The following is a 22,994-nucleotide window of genomic DNA, read 5'->3' on the forward strand; positions in this document are numbered from 1 at the left end:
ATTTTGGTCTTGTTAGTGCTTTAGTGAAAATGTTTGCAACTTGATCTTCAGTTGTGCAATGCTCGAGCTTGATTTCTTTAGTTTCTTCTACTTCTTTTATAAAGTCTTATTTGATTGCTATATGTTTTGTTCTGCTATGATGCACTGGATTATTTGCCATTGTTATAGCTGGTATGTTGTCACAATAGATTGTATTAGGCTTGTTTTATTTTTCTCCTATTTCTCTAAGTATTCTTCATAACCATTTTGCACTGTTATCATGTAATCAAGTACTTATTTCTTTTCAAGGTTATCCTTGACAAGTAAATAAGTTTTCATTACCTTCAAGCAGCCATTAGGAAAGATATTATTGACATCACTTTGATTTCAAGAAAATGCACTAGAAGAAATGGTATTCAAAAATTTTAAAAATTTCTATTTTTACCAAAAACACAATTGACACAAAACCTAAAAAATCTATTATTTCCAGCTGGACTGCATCTTAAAAAAAACATAATGAGTTTTGGTGTAGGTGGGATGAATAAGATAGTTGATATATGTCAGTTGAAAATGATAGTTGAAGTTGTTTTAGTAAGAGATTCAAGAGATGAAGAATTGATAGCTTGATCATTTCTTCATGACATTTACAATGGATAGCTTGCCTATTTATAGACATCCTCCACTATTATTGTCGCAACCGGGTAGTCACAACGGTACGGCAAAAAACGTTTTCAAAAATATCAGAGGAGTCGCCACCAAAGTTTATTTTAAGAAAACTTTGGAAAAAATTTTTTAAAATAAATATGATCTCTAAAACTAAAAATGAGTTCGGGAGTCATTTACGTGTGGGGAAGGTGTTAGCACCCTACAATGTTCGTTTAAAACGGTTACCTAAAATTAATTGTGCAAACTTATTTAAGTTTTGAAAAAAATTTATTTAATCTCTAAACATTAATTATTTTTATTTTAGAAGAAGAAATATTATTTATTGAGATATTATTTGGGTTATTTTGAAAATTATTTTGACTTGACGAGTTCGGTTCCCGCTCCTACATATCCCCGGGTGCAATGGGAACTCAAAGCCACGTAATTCTGTCTAAAAATTACGAAATTGGTTGTTAAAATCAAATTATGTAAAAAAATAAAATTTATTTTTTTAAAATTAAAATTAGTTTTATAAAATTATAATATTTAGAATACAAGATAACGCGGTTATACATGTACTCTACGAGAAACAATACGAAAGGCGAAGGAAAATTACACATCCATATTGTAAGTCGTTGTAAAAACTGTGGTATTTAAAATCTAATATTTTAATTTATGAAAAAGTATTTTTAATATATAATTTAATTAAAATAAAATAAAATTAATATTTGAAGAAATTTAAAATAGCGTATGCTATACATAAATATTTCATGATTTATTTGTTGATCGAAGGTAATGTAAATTGCACATCTATATCGCTGAACATTTTGTTAAAATTTAGTAGAAATATTTTCTTCGAGTTGGAAACATGATTTAAAATTTTTAAATATGAAATCAATTTTAAAAATATTTAAAGAGAACAAATTAATATATTTAAATTGATTAATAAAGGTAAGCGTTTATTTGAGGGAACTTAAAATATATTTTTAATAATTTTGTATTACGTGAGACCAAGATAACGTTGGTATACAAAGATCTCAACAATTTAAAACGTACAAAGGTAGAGACGCTACACGATGACGTTACAAACGGCTAAATTAAATTAGTTCATAAATTAATTCCTTAATTATTTATTGATTAAGAGTAAAAAAAATGTTTGCTTTAAAGGAATATATTTTAATTAATCAATTTATAAATTACTGTATCAATAAAATTATTATTATCATTAACTTAATTGACTAATTGGTCATTTGAATATTAAAATAAAATATTTGAAACGATGTAGTTTAGAAAGGTGAAAGAATTAGTAAAATATTATTTAACTTAACAAATGTATATTGCATGAAATTAATGGTAACGTAGGTACACATTAACTTCAACAATTTGTAATGCATAAAGGTAGATAAACTACACATTAGTATTATAAATTGTCTTATTAATTTTATGTCTTTATTATGTTGTTGTTGATGAATATTTTTTAGAAGAAAATATAGTTTAGTAACATAAAATAAAGAGATGATAAACATACATATTACGCAAAAATAATATAATAATTATAATAAAATTAAACATAGGTGACAAAATAAAAATAAAATGAATATTAAAAATGAGACGATATATAAATTTTATCCTTTTTTATTATTGTCTTTACAAAATTTAAGAACACTTTAAATAATAATATTTATATAAATTATAATAACAACAAAGATATAATAACAATAAAATTAATATGACATTTTACTCTTAACATCCTCTTCATTTTTTTTATTACCAGACATTATCATTGCTATTCAAATAGAATAAATAATAAATTAAATAAACTAAACTAAAAAAGTAAAAGAGCTCAATTTCTTTCATCTTTCGCTCTTTGTTTAAATATATGTATATATGCAGGGGAACAAACTAACATAAATAAATCAAACCAAATGAAAGTTGAATACTATACGATCCTGTATCACTAATTCGTAAAAGATACAAAGAAAGAAAAAGGCATTATCAGGATGTGATATGAATAGTGTGTCATTATTATATGTCATAAGTGTAAGGCAACGAAGAAAAGAAAGACAAGCTGCAACGACGTGATGGATTGAAATTGGCGACAGGTTCAAGGATAAAAATAAGAAGCAATTTATTGATTTATTTGTAAGAAGAAATAGAACACCGAAAATGATAGCTAAAAAAAAACCTTACTTTTCTCCGCTACTATCTTTTGGTTCCCCTTTGTTCAAATCTCCCTTCTTACTCTTTCTCTAATATTACCCTTCCAGCAAGTTTTTTGGTTTTCGAATGGTTGGCTTCTCTGGGTGGCTTTTTCCTTTCTACGTTTCTCTCTTCTTTCGTTTAAAAGGTTTATCTTCTCTTTTTTTTTGGGTTCCCCTTCTCCCTATTTTTCTTTCTCTAAAATGAAACATCTCTTCTTCTTCTCCGAGTCCCCTTTTTCGTATTCTTGCTCCGATTGCTCTCCCTATCTCCTCTCTTTTTTTTTTTTGCTTTTTTCGACCCTCCTCCTCCATTCTGTTATCTCTCTTTTCATATCTCGGTATGTTTATTTTTTACACCTGATTCACAACTTTTCTTTCTCATTCATACACGTCATTCCTGTTTTGTATAATTTCATTTTTGATGGGATTTTTGCAGACAGCGGGAGGCATTTTTTACAGGCAGCGGGAGCAAGTTGCTTGTTCCTTATTTCACGGAGCCTTCTTTTCTTTCTCTTCTTTTTTTTTTATTGAAATGAGGGAAAAAATGTGTATTCACAATTATGTTTTGGTGGTTCAATATTCTAGAACTATCTCTATAAATATCTTGAACCTAGAAGATTCAAATGGTTTTTCCTAAATTGTTCCTAGTATTTTTATTTTTTTTAGATTATTTTAGAAATTTGTATCAATTTCTAATACTCCTCCTTGATGCAAATTTCTGTAACTCCAAGCATTGTGCGTAGTTGCTCAAATTTTAGTTTTGGTAGTGCTTTAGTGAAAATGTTTGCAACTTGATCTCCAGTTGTGCAGTACTCGAGCTTGATTTCTTTAGTTTCTTCTACTTCACTGATAAAGTGGTATTTGATTGCTATATGTTTTGTTCTGCTATGATGCACTAGGTTCTTTGTTATTGTTATAACTGATTTGTTGTTGCAGTAGATTGTAGTAGGCTAGTCTTTTTTTCTCCCATTTCTGCATGTATTCTTTGTAAACATATTGCTTGACTTATAGTCTTAGTAATTCACTTCATAAACATATTCAGGTTCTGTTTTTTGTTGTGCAACTGCTACTTGTTTCTTTGAAGCGCATGAGATTGTTCCTAATTCTAGTGAAAAAGCATAACTAAACATGCTCTTTATGTCGTCGACAAATTCTGCCTAGTCACTGTCGGTATAGCCAAGTAGCTTTGAGTTGCTCATAATTTGGTACCATATATCATAATTTGGTTCCAAAGTGAATTTGGCTTGGACTTTGCATGAATCTTGAAAGAAGACTTACAACATATATTATGTCTGGTCGTATGACTGTGAGATATAGTAAACTTCTAATCAAACTTCTGTAGCATGATGCATCAGTTTCTGGTGCTCCATTATTTTTCTTCAATTTTTCATTTGTCACCAATAGAGTGCTAACAATCTTACATCCATTCATCTTAAATTTCATGAGTAACACTTTAACATATTTCTTTTGTGAGATAAATATTTCTTTTTTCTTTTGTTTTACCTCTATTCCAAGGAAGTAGTTTATCGAGCCAAGGTCGGTCATTTTGAAGGTCTTCATCATATCTTCTTTGAACTTAGCTATCGTCTCCACATTGTTTCTTGTGTAGATAAAATTATTTACATACAAGGAGACTATGAGTATGTCATACTAACCTTGGATCTTGGTGTATAAAGTTGTCTCACTTTTGCTCCTCCTGAATCCTTGATCTATCAAGTATTGATAAATTTTGTTGTACTATGCTCGTGAAGCTTGCTTCAATCCTTATAGGGCTTTTTTCAATCTAAGTACTTTGCCTTCATTACCTTTGATGACGAAACTTTATGGTTGCTCTACATAAATCTCTTCTTGAAGAATGTCATTGAGAACAGTAGATTTTATATTGAGTTGATAAACGTTCCATCCTTTTTGTGCAACAAGAGTAATTAGAATTCTTATAGTATCCAGGCGAACAACTAGAGCAAACGTCTCATTGTAATCAACTCCAAGTTGTTGTGAGTATCCTTTAGCTACCAACCTTGCCTTATACTTTTGTATGGTGCCATCGGGATTAAATATGGTCTTATAGACCCATTTTACCCCAATGATATCTTTATTTGTAGGGCAATTTACTAGCTCCCATGTGTTATTTTTCTCAATCATTTTTATCTCTTCTTCTTGTCTTGACCTATACTTCTTGTTTTAGTGCTGCTTTAAAGCTCTCAGGTTCAGTTATGGCCAGGTTACAGGTCTCGGATACATCCACCAAAGATCTAACTCATCTTGGAGTAGACTCTAGTGAGGAATTTTGTTATTGTAGGGTGAAAAACTCTCACCTGAGACTTCTTTAATTTCTTGAGATTGCTGCATTGGTATGAAAATATTTTTCTGAACTTTTTCATCTTTTCAATTCCAAGCAGCATTTTCGTCAACTTCAACATCTCAACTAATAATAAGCTTTTTGGTTTGTAAGTTTTAGACTCAATATCCTTCTGACTGTATCTTAAACCCTAAGAAAATACCTCGTACAGTTTTGTCTTCTAGTTTGTGTCTCTTCTCTTCTAGAATGTGTATGTAGCAAATTAATCCAAAAACTCTTAGATGTTTTGCTGATGGTTTTTGCCAGCTCCAAGCTTCAATCGAAGTTTTATCTTGGACAGCCTTAGTTGGCATCTATTAAGTATGTAGACAGTAGTATAAACTGCTTCAGCCCATAAGGTATTTGGTAATTATTTCTCCTTCAGCATAGATCTAATCATCTCAATTACTGTGTGATTTTTTCTCTCAGTTACTCTATTTTGTTGCAGAGTATATGTGATAATAAGTTGTCACTAAATACCTTTATCCTCACAGAATTTATCAAACTCTTGAGAGGTATATTCTTTGCCACAATCACTTTTTAATACTTTCATTTGTTTACCACTTTGCTTCTCGACAAAAGCCTTAAACTTCTTGAATATTCTAAGGACTTATGATTTTACTTTGATGAAGTTAATATATGTATGAACAAGCTCCAATAAGTCTTTTGCTCTCTAAGCTTTCTCAGTAGAAAACGGCAATCGATTTTGCTTGCTAAGGAGACATCCTTCACAAGCTTTATTATTTTCTTCAAGATATGGGAGATCCTTCATCTTATTCTTTTGATACAATAATTTTAAGGCATAAGTATTGAAGTGATCAAATCTTCAATGCCAAAGTCGTGAAGTATCAACTTCTGCTTTCATGAGAATGTTAACGCCTTGTTGAAAGCTTATTGAAAAACTTATGTTTCTTTTCTCCATCTTTACTTGGTCAATCTCTTTCTTTTTACTGTCATATAGCTTATATGTGTCCCCTTTGAAGTAGAGAGAATAACCTTTCTCTATCATTTGGCCAATACTCAAGAGATTTTTCTTGAGATTAAAAACTAGTAAGACATTAGTAATAAGTTTCATACATTTCTTTGTCTTCACCATAACATTGCTTTTTCCTTTTGACTCAGCGATAATATTGTTCCTCATTCGAACTTTCACTTTGATGGATTTGTCGATATCCTTGATGTTTATATCCTTAGCCATGTGATTGCTACAACCACTATTCAAGTACCAATTCTCACTCATTTCAGTGTTGGTATCTTGAGTAGCATAAAAAAAATGTGATTCTCAATCATACTCTTCAGCAAAATTTGTTTGATACTTGTTTTTGTTACAACAATATTTTTTCACGTATCCAAATTTATTGCACTATCGACATTGTAGTTTTTCACGATACCGACATTCTTCTTCAGCATGATTTGTCCTCTAAATAATGTTGCAGGGAGGATATTTATCTTGATTGTTTCTAGAGAAATTTCTAGAATTCTCTTTGTTTCTAGAAGTTTCTCCATTATTCTTTCTTCCTTCATTCCCTTTATACTGAGACTGTAATTTGAGCTTTGATTGAAAGACATTTTCTATTGAGTCATCATCATGTCTTTTCAACCTTTGCTCATAAGCTTCAAGGGATCCTACCAACTCTGTCACTGATAAAATAGATAGATCCTTTGTTTGCTCAATAGTGGTGACAATTGAATCATATTTACGGAGAACTGTGATTATTAATTTTTCAACATTTTTTTTGTCAAGAATATTTTCCCTATAAAGTCTCATTTGGTTAACTATATCTTTTATTTTAGAATAGTAATCCTTGACGATTTCAGACTCTTTCATTTTCAATAATTTAAACTCTCGCTGTAGAGTTTAGAGTTTTATAACACGTACCTTTTCACTTCCTTCAAACTTCTCCTGTAGTGCACTTCATGCTTCTTTGGCTAATGTAGCAACCATTATTTTTTTAAAAATTGCGTTAGTCACAGCTTATTGTAGAGTAAACTAGGCCTTCAAATCTTTTTGTTTATTCTCTTTCAATTTTTTCTTTGAGCTACAGTAAGGGGATGATATGTCTATAGAGTAGTGAATCTTTTTTCCACAACATCCCACAAATCTTAGAATGTAAAATATGTCTTCATTTTTGTGCTTCAAAAATCATAATTTTCATCATTGAAAAGAGGTTGGGAAGAGATAATAGTTGAGTTGTGCTAGCCATGAGTTAGAAAATTTTTAGATGTGGTTTATTTTAATTTTTTAATAGTATGGTAATATTTCTACACCCAATAGATGACCGAACATAGCATTGATGCCACTAACGGGTTTTGGCATAGGTGAGATGAATAAGATAGTTGAAATATCTTAGTTGAAATAATTAAAAATGGTAGTTGAAGAAGTTTTAGCAAGAGACTCAAGAGATGGATAATTAATAGCTTGATTACTTCTTCATGGCATTTACAATGTGATAGCATGCCTATTTATAAGCATCCTCCACCATTATGTTTGGGTGGTTTAATATTCTAGAACTATCTCTAGAAGTATCTTGAAACTAGAAGATTTAAATGATTTTTCTTAGATTGATTACCAGTGAATTGAGAAATATATTCAGTGAAGCATTCAACTTTAGTAAGATAGAGTCTTGGGAAAGAAGACCTTAGATTTGATAAATAAAGTAAGATTAATCCAAGATTGAAAATGATGAGTGATAGTGACTTTGGTTGTATTTTTCTTCTACTAGCTTGCATTTTTTTTCCCGTATTTTCTTTCTCTCCTCCTCTGCTTCTACAGTGTTGCAATGTGATTGAAAACAGAAGAAATGTAAGAAAAAGAAAACAGAATTGATAAAAAAGAATTAAATAAAAGATTACCTCAATTAAGTGCTGCTCGACGACATTGAGATTGAAGATATCATTGTTGCAATGAGGACACAGAAATGTCATTCTTCAGTGTCTTGCTTTTGAGTGGCTATACATCGCCTCTTTGTCATCTAAGGACGCCGGATAGTTCACACAGAGAATTTTAAATGTCATGGTTTCCAAGAGCATGACAGAATGATTTCGAGTGAATTGAGAAATATATATTGTGAAGCATTCAACTTTAGTAAGATAGAGTCTTAGAGAAGAAGACCTTAGATTTGATGAATAAAGTAAGATTAATCAGAGATTGAAAATGATGAGTGATAGTGACTTTGGTTGTATTTTCTTCTACTAGCTTTCATTTTGTTTTCGTAATTTCTTTCTCTTCTTCTCTACTTCTGCAGTGTTGCAATGTAATTGAAAACAGAGAAAATGTAAGAAAAAGAAAACAGAATTGATTAAAAAGAATTAAATAAAAGATTACCTCAATTAAGTGTTGCTCGACGACATTGAGATTGAAGATAGCATTGTTGCATGAGGAAACAGAAATGTCATTCTTCAATGTCTTACTTTTGAGTGGCTATACATCGCCTCTTTGTCATCTTAGGACGCCGGATAGTTCACACAAGGAATTTTGAATGCCATGGTTTCCAAGAGCATGACAGAATGATTTCCAGTGAATTGAGAAATATATTCATTGAAGCATTCAACTTTAGTAAGATAGAGTCTTGGGAAAGAAGACCTTAGATTTGATAAATAAAGTAAGATTAATCCAAGATTGAAAATAATGAGTGATAGTGACTTTGGTTGTATTTTTCTTCTACTAGCTTGCATTTTTTTTTTTGTATTTTCTTTCTCTCCTCCTCTACTTCTGCAGTGTTGCAATGTAATTGAAAACAGAAAAAATGTAAGAAAAAGAAAACATAATTGATAAAAAAGAATTAAATAAAAGATTACATCAATTAAGTGCTGCTCAACGACATTGAGGTTGAAGATAGCATTGTTGCAATGAGGACACAAAAATGTCATTCTTCAGTGTCTTGCTTTTGAGTGGCTATACATCGCTTCTTTGTCATCTAAGGACGTCGGATAGTTCACACAGGAAATTTTGATTGCCATGGTTTCCAAGAGCATGACAGAATGATTTCCAGTGAATTGAGAAATATATTCAGTGAAACATTCAATTTTAGTAAGATAGAGTCTTGGGAAAGAAGACCTCAGATTTGATAAATAAAGTAAGATTAATCCAAGATTGAAAATGATGAGTGATAGTGACTTTGGTTGTATTTTTCTTCTACTAGCTTGCATTTTTTTTCATATTTTTTTTCTTTCCTCCTCTGCTTTTGCAGTGTTGCAATGTGATTGAAAAAAGGAAAAATGTAAGAAAAAGAAAACAGAATTGATAAAAACAATTAAATAAAAGATTACCTCAATTAAGTGCTGCTCGACGACATTGAGATTGAAGATAGCATTGTTGCAATGAGAACACATAAATGTCATTCTTCAGTGTCTTGCTTTTGAGTGGCTATACATGGCCTCTTTGTCATCTAAGGATGCCGGATAGTTCACACAGGGAATTTTGAATGCTATGGTTTCCAAGATCATGACAGAATGATTTCCAATAAATTGAGAAATATATTCAGTGAAATATTCAACTTTAGTAAGATAAAGTCTTGGGAAAGAAGACCTTAGATTTGATGAATAAAGTAAGATTAATCCAAGATTGAAAATGATGAGTGATAATGAGAACTTGTTGGTATTTGTTAATTTTGAAGAGCAATGTAAGTGACCTCAATAGGTTTTTGTTTAGCAACTCTATCCAAATAAAATATCAATGAAAGTGAACTTAATTAAGCTACTCAAAAGAATTTATTAATTTTATATTTTTCTAAAAGTTACTTCAATAAACTATTTAGTATAATATATCAAACTAATTTTTTTTCAATTTATTTTTTAAAAATTATTATCAATTATATAACGTAAATTCCCATATAAAAAAATTTGATATGTACTATTAACTTGGTTTTCATGTTGTCCTCTAAATTGCTCAGAATGTTTTTTGTACCGTAAGAGAATAGTGGAAGAATGTAAATTGAAGAACTTATGGCAGTTTTGTGGTTTGGTGGTTTATATTTATTTGGTTACTTTGTAATGAGATGATATTGAAGCAGAGGCATTTATTTTGGGTTTATAATTGACTTGATAAAACTAAAATTTGTTTCTTGGTCTTGTTCTCATTTGAATGATTGAAGTTATAGTTGAGTTTAAATGTTTGATTGATGTACACGTCGATCCATCTGGGTCTTCTATAATTTCAAACAATTGACAATTTTTAATGATTTTTTTTATTAGTTTGGCTTTGACTTAGTTATGAAATGTATATTCATGAGTTAAAAGAACTCCTTGTAATTTTAATTTTTTTTCTTTATTAAGAAGTTACTTAGCCTATAAAAGGAGGAAAAATGAAATAATTTGAAAGATAAAAAAGGAGCATAGAAAGAAAGATAAAGAAGAGTCAATAAAAAAAATTTAAATCAAGAGAATTAAAAAAGATGAGTTTTGAAGAGTAAATAATTTTTTTTGTTTAAAATTTTTTAAATAAAGATAGTTAGTAAATGAATCTTTCACTTCTCTATCTTATTTTCCAAAACTTAACTCTGAACAAAGCCTTAGATTATTTCTATATATTTTTCCTTTGTCACTAACACTCAAACATAGAAAAATGATACATTGAAAGTAACAAAAGAAATATAATTTTCATTATTTTTTATAATGATATAAATTCTTTAGGAGTAACTATCATTTAATGCATATTTCATAAAAGGTGTTTTATTTTATTTTTTTAAATTTAAACAATATATGAAAACAAAAAATGTAATTACCTCTTAAAAAGACTAAACCAAACATAAAAAGGAATTATGACGGTTTAGGAATTGTTAATGATTTTTCTTTAGGATGTGTTATAACTTTTCTTTTAGTAGTTATGTGACTTGAAATTCAAATATTATTTGATAATCTTAGAAATATTGTAAATTTTAGGTTTAAATAATACATATTTAATCCTTATTAATTAATATCTGAGTTTAATTTACATTGAGTTTTACATGTATTTTAATTTCTCATTCTTAAATATATAATATACCTTGATATGCCTTTTTTTTTATAAAATCATATATATCTTTCTTATTTTGTAACATATGCTTTTAATTAGTAATCTAAAAAAGGTCTTTGAATTTTTAATTATTATAATTAATACTTAAAATTTATAATTAATATTATAAACATAATAAGATATTTATAAATTATTATTAATATTTCATTAATTAATTTATAATTTTTAAAATTTATATTTTAAGCAGCTAATTTTTTATATTTTAATTTATAAAAATTAATATTTTTGTCTTCTAAGATTAAAATTAGTTTCAATTTTGTCTTTTAACTTCATTTCATTTTTAATCAGTTTTGTTTGATATAACAACGTCAAGTCTCTTAAAAATATTATTTAATTTTTAATTATAAAACTGCTATATTATGTTTGTTTTATTTTATATTTTTAAATATTTATAAAGTAAAAATAAAAAATGATTTATTTTCACTATTTTTATACTTAAAATTTAAAATAAAAATATTATATATCCTTATATTTTTTATAGTACAATGAAGTAGGTTATTTTAACTCGTTTATTCTCTGTGTATAGGTTATAAAACATAATAAAATTTAGTAACAAATGTCACATGCTAATGATAAGTAGAAGTTTTAAAATAATTTGATCAATTATTATTAAAATATTAAAAGTTCATGTTTAAAGTAAAATAAGTCATAAATAGTCAATTTAATCTTTCATTTCAGTCAAAGATCACAATTTAAACATATGGAATAACTTTCCTGAATCAAGTTTAAAAATCATTAAAAAATGGATGTTAAAAATTAGAGTTTAATAAAAATAAATTTAATCTCCATGCATCTATCATTTTAACTTAAAAATTACTCAAAATTTTTTACAAGAAAAATACAAAAAAATTGACATATATGTCAATTAATTTCAGTAGCTAATAAAAAAATTCAATAAAACTTAATGTCATGACTAATTTGAAAGAAAAACTAATATTAAACTTAAAAAAGAAACTCCTAATTTTATCGCTAATTTATATTATTTTATTACAAATAAAATATTTTTTTAATATTTTATATATGCTCACAAACATATTTATAATACAGATCCTCCAGCAAAACATATTTATAATCTAAAAAAAAAGGTATAATACAGAGATATTTGTCCGAGTTAATTTTTTATATTTATATTTTCATCTAGTTAGTAAATAATATCTAATTAATTGTGCGAATTATTATCAAGAAATAAAATTTTTATAATATAAATGTATATATAACTTTCAAATAATTTTTTATAAATATCATAATTTATTCATGTTTCATAATATAATTTATTTAAGTCAATTTATATAGGTGCAAAATTTGCAAAAGATAAAATTTTAAAGGTGCCACCATATTTGTGGATTGTCCATTTGAGATTCAAGTATTCAGATCGAACGGTGAAGATGTTCTCATAATTGCTCGTCTTATTGACCACGTCATAGGGTTCTCCGACGTTGTAGGGCACGGTCTCACAGACCTCTAATCAACCTCCACGTGTACCAAAAGCACACTCGCTCCGGCACCTTTTCCGTGTAACCGGTCCAACTTTCAGTTCTAAAGCCGCATTTGGACACTACGTTTCTGAACACGGATTTGGCTTATCCAATCCCGTCCCAAACCGAAGCTTCCAAACACGCCGTTAGCTTTAAAAAGTGAAAACGAATATTGCACGTTGTAGCATCATTCCTTTTTCATTTCTGTTGCTTCACGTTTTAAGAGCCCAAAGCTAATTCGAATTCGGATCTTAATCTTCACTTTGTTCTTCGATCTCGCGAACCAGGTACACTTAGTTCTCATTTTCTTCTTCGTTCAGAAAGTGCGAGAACTGTTCAGAGACTAATTTCACTTAACTCGTTTAGCGGGAAACCGGATTTTCGATTCAGATTAGATCGAATTAAACTAATTCTGAGTGATTTGAGCTTAGTCTTTGTGCTCCGATTGATCCGCCAAACTGTGGAAAACTCAAACGATAAACTGAGATTTGAAATTTAGATGATTCATCGTGAATGTGCAATTTATTGCTATTTGAATGACAAGTATGTGGTGTTTTCAGTGAGGTGGAGTTTCAATAATGATGGAGAAGGCAGATTCTGTGCAGAAGCTGTACACGCGCATGCGACTCTGGGAATTTCCGAATCAGTACGTGATTGAGCCGACGGATGGCTCTTCTGGTTCGTCTTTGGCTGTTAATCGGATAGATGGCTCCATGAAGCTCATTGGTTAGTTGTTTCCTTTGCTTCTTCTTCGTGCTTTGATTTGTATATACAACACTCTTTCGCTTGTGCTTTTTCTGTTGTTCGTCCTTGATCGATCTTAGTTTATTTTATGTATTTTGCTCCTCTTTTGTCTTGCTTTGACAGATGAGGTTCCTGAATGCAGCTCCCCTCGAGTTCCAAAGATTTATACAATTTTTGGTGTTGTTGGGATGTTGAGGCTCTTAGCTGGTGAGCAATCTCTTAGTCATGATTTGATGATTCATATTGTAGACGTAAGTGATTATTGTATGTCTCTGTTTGTAGACGTAAGTGATATTGGTATCTGTTTTTGAACATCTAGTTTACATACCTGACTTCTCTCTGCAGAATTCATTTATGCATTATTTTTCAATATTATACTTCAATTTGAGCAATCATTTTGGTATTGCTAAATTTTACTATTCTCTTAGGATCGTATTTGCTGGTTATAACTGAGCGTGAATGTGTTGGATCTTACTTGGGGCATTCAATTTTCAAAGTTTCTTCATTGAAGGTTTTTCCATGTGATCATTCTCTTAAAAGTACCACTGCTGAGCAGGTATGTTTGCTACAGCTCCACTTATTTCCTATTTCATTCTATGTTCACTACCAGTTTGGAACTCATAATTGCTCTACCATATTTGGCAGAGAAAAACAGAGATGGAATTTTCTGCACTGCTAAATGTTGCTGAGAAAACCTCTGGTCTGTTCTTCTCATATGAAACTAATTTAACTCTGAGGTGAATTTCTTTGGATATATTTATCAGTTTTACATTTGTATTCATGACTAGAACATGATATGGTTTTATTTTAATTCTAAATTTTGCTTCCTTAGAATATTGAAAGAGAAGAAAATACCCACACATTACCCCTTGGATTAGTAGTTCAATCATACAACCTGTAAACCTATGGAAAATGCAGTTTGTCCCATTTTCATTTATTGAAATATGTATAATTTTTAGCATGACACTTAAGATGGCATTGTATCATTCTGACTTTTAATGGCTGCTATTAATTCGTGCATGATAGAGGCTTCAGCTTGCCTAAGTAGCATTCATTGAAAGTATCATTACATAGGAACTGTGGATATGAAATTCTTTAATAGAAATATATTTGGCCATATTAGATGTAAACTTCATGTACTTAAATAATATGCACTTGTATTGATTTTTTTTTGTATAGAAAAGGGTTAGTTTTGCATTTTTGGAATCAAACTTTAGTAGACTAGAGCTTCTGCTCATTGCAATCTTGATTAAAAGGCATTATTTTAGTGGTAATACGGATTATCACTTTCAAGTTATAAAGGTTGTAAATAACTTTTAATCTTGAATGAAAATTAAGTGCACATTCTATTTTAAAAAGAAATTATAAATGTTGCTTGTGCCAAAAATGGTTATCACATATAGGTCGACAACTCCCTTTTTGTAAACAACATTTCTATGAGGAGGATTGTGATCACTTGCTGCTCTGATGAGTTTGACAATTATGGACTTCTGAGTCTCTGATTGTTGATGATAGTCATTACACAATTAGGGTTGCTAAAAGTTTTTTAAAATCTAAACGATGCTTTGTGTTGTTTTACTGTCCTAGTAAAATTTATCTTGAAATATGTTATCTATGTATATGAATTGTGAAATTTATTATATTATGTTCTCCAGTGCACAACGATTGAATGACCTGGGTGATGAATCTATGTTGCTTCCTCTTTGGAGACAGGTATTTATTGCCTATTTTGTTTTGCCACTATCCTGCTAGTATATTTTTGAAAAAATTATTTTTAAAAATGGTGCTGATGCCACTGTAAAATCCCCCTCCCCATTGTTTGTTCTCAATCTCATTCCTGAGTGATACTCCATATGTCTATCTATGCAAATCTCCTCTCTGAATTGCCTCTTTCTGCAGTTTTTGATTTCCCCTATTATTCTGCTTATGCTACTAAATTATTGATCACAGGCAGAGCCTCGATTCCTATGGAACAATTATATGTTAGAAGTTCTCATAGATAGCAAGGTAGGTTTGTGAAAAATTTATTTTTCACTTGTTCAATTTCTTCATTACTTATACATTTTGATATTACTAACCAATGAATGTGCTTGCTAGCTTGACCCATACTTGCTTCCTGTAGTCCAAGGCAGTATCCTTATCTGATTAACTATTTTGCATTGTTATCATGCAATCAAGTACCTGTTTTTTTTTAAGGTTATCCTTAACAAGTAAATAGGTTTTCATCACCTTCAAGCAGCCATTGGGAAAGATATTATTGACATCACTTTGATTGCAAGAAGATGCACTAGAAGAAATGGTATTTGAAGTTTTCGAAAATTTCTATTTATTTCCACAAGCACAATTGACAAAAACGTGTAGTTTCCTCAGTCCTCATGTTAATACTACATTTTGAAAAGTTTTTGTATAAGAAAGCACATGCATAACATTTGTGGTTGTGGTTGCTTTTACACTTTAAGAAGGTCATTGTCATGTTTTATTGGGTGGTTGATTAATGGTACAAATACAATTTTATTTGTTGAAAGGAACTCGAATGTGGAGAAGAGGAGCTGATCCCGATGGCTATGTAGCCAATTTTGTGGAAACAGAACAAATTATGCAGTTTAGTGGGTATACTGCTTCATTTGTTCAGGTATTGCTTTCTATGACCATGAACCCATTATATGGTGGATTTGCCATGCAACACATGAAGTTCTGATGTCTTAATTTAGAGGAGTGTCCTATTCTTAAAGAATGGCTGATGTTTAGAAATAAGTTGACATTACCTTTTGCAGTTATAGGGCAGTTAACCGTGAGATAATTAATAAACAATTTATGTCTAAAAATCATCTTGCTTGAGCTTTTGCAGGTCCGTGGTTCAATTCCACTCCTCTGGCAGCAAATTGTCGACCTCACTTATAAACCAAAGTTTGAGTTATTGAAAATTGAGGAAGCTGTGAGTAGTTGTTGGTTGTATTTTTTAGGCTTACATGTATTGTTCTATGTGTATTTCACTTACATTTCTCTGCTCAAGTGCAGCCACGAGTTCTAGAGAGGCATTTCTTAGATTTAAGGAAAAAATATGGGGCTGTATTGGCTGTTGATCTTATTAACAAGGTAAATATTCTTTCATTGCTAATGAATTGAGAATGCCTGTATTTACTTAATGATACTATTGTATGTAATTACATTGTAAATTTTGTATGCAACTGTAAAGCATTCCTGCACCCCATGTACACCTACCAAAATACTATCGATATGTGCTGTACATGTTCTTGAGAATGTGTGATAATGTGCATGGAACTGTTATGTATCAGATGCATACATTTGAATCCTCTTCTATCTCCTTTGTATTTTTCAGCACGGAGGAGAAGGGCGACTGTGTGAAAAATTTGGTGATACAATGCAGCATGTGGCTAGTGATGATGTAAGGTAGAAGTCTCTTTCAATTAACTTTTAGGTTGATATAAATAAATTATTTTGGCTTTTTTGGTTACTCATGCAGTTATTTATTTGTATTTTGTAGATATCTTCACTTTGATTTTCACCATGTTTGTGGGCACATTCATTTTGATCGTCTTTCAATCCTTTATGACCAAATTTCAGATTTTCTTGAGAGAAACGGGTATGGAATTTTTTATTCGTTAAGCTTTTAGATAGACTTTTTTCAAGAATTAATTAATAATTGAAGTCATGCTTACATTGATTGGTTTCATCCCGGGAGCTATTTATAAACTACTAACCTTTCAACAAATTCCAATATTTTATATTAGTATGTTCTGTTAATTTGGAACTATCTGCTATAATTACTTGAACACTGTTTAAGCATAGTATCATGAGCTGTCTAACAGACATGTGAAGCTGTTTTTCCTAGAAAACTGCCTTAACCATTTTATTATGTTTTATTTATAAAATCTTGTACTCTACAGTCAACACTAACTGAAATATTTAAAAATAAAAATCTGAGTTGCTTTTCTGATTTGGGATTATAGATATCTTCTATTGAATGAAAAGGGGGAGAAAATGAAGGAGCAACTTGGAGTCGTTAGGACCAATTGTATTGATTGTTTAGACCGTACAAATGTGACCCAGGTTGGTTGATTCACTTAGTTAGGTGTGCATCCCTCTGCGTTTGTGACACCATGTTCCTGCTTCCTAATGTTGAAATATTTATGCAGAGCATGATAGGCCGACATATGTTGGAATTTCAGCTTAGAAGGCTTGGTGTCTTTGGTGCTGAAGAAACCATTAGTTCACATCCAAATCTGGATGAAAGCTTTAAGATCTGTAAGTGATATTATGTGCTTTGAAATGTAGATATATGTTATATTATGTAGTTATCTTCATTTGGTACATTAAAGTTTTCACTGTTTCATAGCACTTGATTTTAGATTTCTGACTTATTCTCTATGGTCAGTGTGGGCTAATCATGGGGATGATATAAGTATTCAATATTCAGGAACTCCTGCTCTAAAAGGGGACTTTGTCAGGTATTTTTTGATGAATCTTCTAAACCTTTTCATGTTCCTCACATATAATGAATATTGAGAAATTATTAACCCATTAAGGTTTTTCTTTGTTGAAATTATATTTACCATGGAATAATTTTACATCATTGGAATATCTTGTATTATATATTACCAACTATAATTTTATTGTCTAAAGCAGTAATACTGTAATTGTGTATTGTAAGTAGTACTAGTAATAGGCTAGGAATTTAATCTATGGCTTCAGCCTTCATTGCTTTATCATTTTGGGAATTGTGCAACTTTTGTGCATAACTTTTTTTTCATGTTAATTTTTTCACTTTTTCTATTGACTGTTTGATTACATCTACTATTATATTCAATTTGAATCACAAAAAATAAAAAAATAAAAAAATAAAGTTATTATGCAATTGTTTTATACTTCAAGGTTGAATAATTCCTGAGATTATGATAAAAGAGTCATTATCTTTATAGTTTTAAACATAGTTATCAATAGCAGCTGCTATCGCGGTGCAGTTCCGCTGTGGCAATCCTGTAGCATCGTGATTTAGTGTTGCAGTTGTCGCGCTGCGAATAGCGGCCGAAAATAGCAGAAATTGCGGTTGTAGGGGCCGCTATTCTATTCTCCTTAAAAATTCTGAATCTGTCCTTTGTTTTTTTTGACATTTGGGGCTTTTAAGGGGGGCAATATTGGGATTTCAGCCCTCTTTTATTTTCTGAATCTTCTCCCTCCCTCTGGCAGACTCTAACCCCTCAGCTCACCTTTCAAATCTGTCCTCAGCTCTCCTCTCATTTCTCCTTTCATTTTTTCTTTTTTCTATCTGTTTTTTCTATTTTTTTCTCTGTTTTGATTCCCCTACTTTGTTCTGTTTCAAATTTCAAAGCTTCAAGTAGAAGCAATGGCTGTTCCTGCACGCTTTGCTTTTTGTTATTTATTTCCTTCTCTAATTTGAGTTTTCCTTTTTTGTTTTGTTCCAAATTTGTATATTAATTTTATATTTTTCAGCATGTATGTGTGTGCATTAAAACTTTAGAATAGCGGTCATCCCACTGTCGCTATCCTAACTATAGCGTTTTTGAGGTTAGTCGTTCCCTGCTGCTATCTGGGATTGACTACTATGGTTTTAAATATGTTGCTATTATTGTTTGGAATTTAACCTTTGTGCCACCTCCCCCCAACCACCACCTTTTTTGGGTGAGATGCAGATTTGGGCACCGCACAGTTCAAGGGATACTAAAAGATGGTTGCAATGCTCTTCTACGATATTATTTAAATAATTTTAGTGATGGAACAAAGCAGGTTTGTGTGGCTACTCTACCAGTCTACCTATTGTGCAGAATCTTTTGTTGTATACTAGTTGATCATAAGTCACTATCATCTAGGTTTTGTCTTTTGTATATTTGATTTGTCCCTTCTGCATCCTAATTCACAGCTTTTTAGAGTTTGTGCTGCTCTATGATATAATTATGCTATACGAGATACTGACTTTTCATGTACATATTTTACTGTGGATCATGTTCTTAAGATAGTTTCTTCAGTATGTCCTTTAACACTGGCCGAGTAAATCTAAAGTAAAATAATATTTTTAAAGGTTAATTTAAAGAATTTATTGGTAATTGATTTGTTCTTTTCATGATTTTTTTTTTACCATGTGAAGGATGCAATTGATCTCCTGCAAGGACATTATATAGTTTCTGTCAGCCGAGATACAGCTGCCACTTCTCAGAAAGGAGGCCTTGAAGCTATAGCTGTGAGTACAGTTTGGATGGAAGTCTTTTCCTGAATGAAGCTTAAGGCATTGAATTTGGTTTAAGAAAATTTTTTAGAAAGCTCTCTCTCTCTTTCTCTCTCTCTCTCTCTCTCTCTCTCTCTATATATATATATATATATATATTAACTGCTATGATGCATGGCTAAATTCATACTGATTATACTTTAATTAATTGAAATATAATTTTTATGGATAAAGCTGATGTCTTTTAAGGAAAAAATAAATAAATGGGCACTTGTTTACTTTTTATTTTTCAGTATTTTGTGAGACACTTTTTCCTTTTAAGGCTCATAGAAAATTGGTTCTAACCCTATAGAAATGTAGTGGGTTCCAATGGGCCAAGGGCATGAAATACTTGTAACCAAGTGATTCATGCTTTATTTATTAACTCAAACTGCCTTTGATATTCAAATGAGCAACCGGATATTCAGTCAAGGAAATGTTTAAATGATTGTGTTGCTGGATTTGAAGATTGATGCGGATAATTAATGTAAAATGCTTTGATTAATGCAAATTGATATTAATATTACTATGTTTTTGCAGTCATTTCCTCTGGCTTTGGCTCTGGTTTTGACCGGATTTCTTTTTGCAACCATGTCATTGAGGCAAGGTGAGCTGGTTTTTGTTTGATTCTAAATATTAATTTTTCACTTAAACTAACAAACAGACACACAAACGTGTCAACGGTATAATATAAGGATAGAATCAACCTTATAGAGATCTGTGGTTTCAAACCCACTATCTGCCTTTTTCATTGTTGGAGCAACAAAATTAGGCAGTGACTATGAAGAGAAGGGAGAAGAGAATATAGGAAATAGAAAATGTTTGGGGCGGACCGGGGGTGGGGGTGGGGGAGTTTAGGGAGAAATAGAATAAGTGGGAGAGAAGAGAGGGAGAATCGAAGGGATAACCACTCGATAAAAGCAGAGAACTAAATCTTATTAGTTAGTACAGACCCTTTGCTGGACACCCATTGTCCTGTTTTAATTAGAAACGATAATCATTTATGACCAAGGGATGCTTGCCAAAGATACTGTAATAGAATATCCTATAGCCTTCTGCTGCAAAATTTTCTTCCCCGGCGTTTCTAAATATTAAAGGAAAATTTGTGACGTGAAATTTGATGAGAATTTGTGTGCTTATCTCCTTGCTGACATGCATGTACTGTTAAATGACATATAATTATATATATAGATTTTTAAATATAAAAATACATATCATTATATATATTTATAAGATCAATTCAATTAATAGATAACTACTTCTTTGAGTATATTGACTATTGAAAAATTATATTTATTTCGGTAATATATTTGTTTTAACAAAATTAGTTTCCAACAACTAATTAAAAATATCTTTATTACGTACAAGAAAAATATAACATATTCATTGAAGTTATTTATTTCCAGTTCCCCTTTCAATCAAGTTCTAAATCCCTTCCTGATTCAGACCAATGACTCCAGTTTCCATAAGTGCTAGATTGATGAACTATGTGTAATTTGGTGTTGAAATCTATGGCTTAAGCATTGAGCTTTTGTTCATTGTTTCTGCAGTTCGATATGATTTTCGGCACTTCTTCTTTTCGCTAATGTGGGCGGGCATTAGTATTGGTATAGCAGCATTTGTGAGGGCCAACGGCCGTCTTTTCTGCAACAGACCTCGTCTACACAATCCTCGTTGATTACTTATACAAATCAGTCTGAGTAATTAGAATTTTTTTTGTGGAAGTATCCAGCTTCTGTCGCAGTAGTCACCAGCAGAGGTCTTAGTTCTACATCTAGATCACTTTAACGAATTTAATATTTACTCCAGATATATATTATATAATCCTCCTTGCTGTTTATTATATTTATTCTTCTTTACTAATTTTTAATCATTGTAGTTTCCAGATATATATTCATATAATAGTCCAGTCATGTTCCATTTGTGTGATTGCTGCTTTACCGGTGTTTCATAAGCACCGTCTCCTCCTTGTATATTTGAGTTTTATTTGTGCCTTCTTTATGATGGAATCATTTTAAGGTTATTAGGAAATACATTGATTTTATTATCATCTATGCTTTTAAGCAAATTTATAATTCATGAAATCATTTTACATTTTTATTTCAGAAATCAAGGTTATTCCATATTTGCCTTAGTCAAGGTCGTGCTTTTTGTGCGACTCGACCTGGCTTTTTAATGTAGTTATAAATTATTGATCAAAAAGAAGGGGGAAAACACTGTAAAATCGCCTTAGCAGATGTCTACTACCCTGGAGGACTCCGAACTGCTCAGCATGACCACGGTTGCTTCGGTAGGATTGACAACGTACGGAAAGGACAATGGAATCGAATGGCAAAGATGTTGATGTTTGAATGTTTAAAACAGGGGATATTTACAATGATATTGTCTAAAGGTTAAATGTTAAATATCGGGTGTTTAGAGTGTGTTAAATTAATTCCGGCGTAAATTTATTTTAATGCTACAAGTTATAATTTGTACTTTTAATAAGTTTTCAAACGTACACTCATATTTACTTCTTGGATAGAAAATTATGTTTATACATCTCCATTTTGAAAAGAAATTTTGTGCAGTCTGCATGTAAAAACATTGAAGGTATGCTTGAATAGGCATCGGTATTGGAACAGGCAATCTTAATAAATAGAAAAAAATCGGTCTTGAAAGTCCTCCTCGAAATCATCAATCCATCGCTAGCTGCCTGTGATATTGATGTCAGTCCAATATTCTGCTTAGACCGTGCAGTGCAAGCAAATACAAACATTTTACCTATGGTTTCTTTAGCCGTTCAGTTCCACTAGTTTTATGTGTGAAGAAAGATGTTCACTTCGCTCTCTTTTTACTGGTTTTGAATCATCTACAGCAAACATTGTTTTCTTTTATCTCTTAAATTTTGACATGAAGTAAATTTGTTTTCAAGATTTGTAAACCATAACATTGTTTTAATTTTTCAACGCCTAAAACAAATTGGTGAAATTGATAGGATTAAGCATCATCAACCTAAAGTGTATTATTAGGTTTGAATTGTGCTGATGATTTGTAAGTGTAAACCCTCATTGAATCTTATAACATGTCTTGATTGATCATGAAATAAAGCAATCTCTGTATCACCTAAACTTTTCTTTATACAATAAATCTTTTATATAACATGTATTAACCCTTGACCATGAATGCGCTGAGGTTTATACTTTGCCTGGAGTACGGTCAAAACAAAATTTTGGGTGAAGTCGTTGTTCACACTATAAAACAACTTTTCAAAGTTCAGAACATGGAAAAGTTAAATTGCTAACTATTTGAAACCAATAGTCAGCTTTCCTGTCTCATTCACAATTTTGTGAAGGATTATATTTATATCTGCCTTTAC

At 30.8% G+C, this 22,994-nt stretch overlaps 1 protein-coding gene across 1 annotated transcript; it reads left to right on the top strand.

The window, feature by feature from the left end:
- The first annotated feature begins 12,832 nt into the window (after window positions 1–12,832).
- LOC113869742 (phosphoinositide phosphatase SAC7-like) lies at window positions 12,833–21,706 on the top strand. Its single transcript, XM_027506199.1, has 21 exons — window positions 12,833–12,938; window positions 13,212–13,377; window positions 13,519–13,602; window positions 13,824–13,951; window positions 14,041–14,132; window positions 15,051–15,108; window positions 15,346–15,402; window positions 15,493–15,526; window positions 15,614–15,694; window positions 15,921–16,027; window positions 16,244–16,330; window positions 16,414–16,491; window positions 16,736–16,806; window positions 16,901–16,999; window positions 17,367–17,466; window positions 17,553–17,661; window positions 17,792–17,864; window positions 19,068–19,161; window positions 19,520–19,612; window positions 20,177–20,243; window positions 21,187–21,706. The coding sequence occupies exons 2-21, from the start codon at window positions 13,230–13,232 to the stop codon at window positions 21,312–21,314; spliced, it is 1,788 nt and encodes a 595-aa protein (XP_027362000.1). The 5' UTR covers window positions 12,833–12,938; window positions 13,212–13,229; the 3' UTR covers window positions 21,315–21,706.
- The last annotated feature ends 1,288 nt before the right edge of the window (window positions 21,707–22,994 follow it).

This window comes from Abrus precatorius, unplaced genomic scaffold (assembly GCF_003935025.1).
Source record: "Abrus precatorius isolate BTA unplaced genomic scaffold, Abrus_2018 Scaffold6, whole genome shotgun sequence".
In the NCBI taxonomy this organism is placed as follows: domain Eukaryota; kingdom Viridiplantae; phylum Streptophyta; class Magnoliopsida; order Fabales; family Fabaceae; genus Abrus; species Abrus precatorius.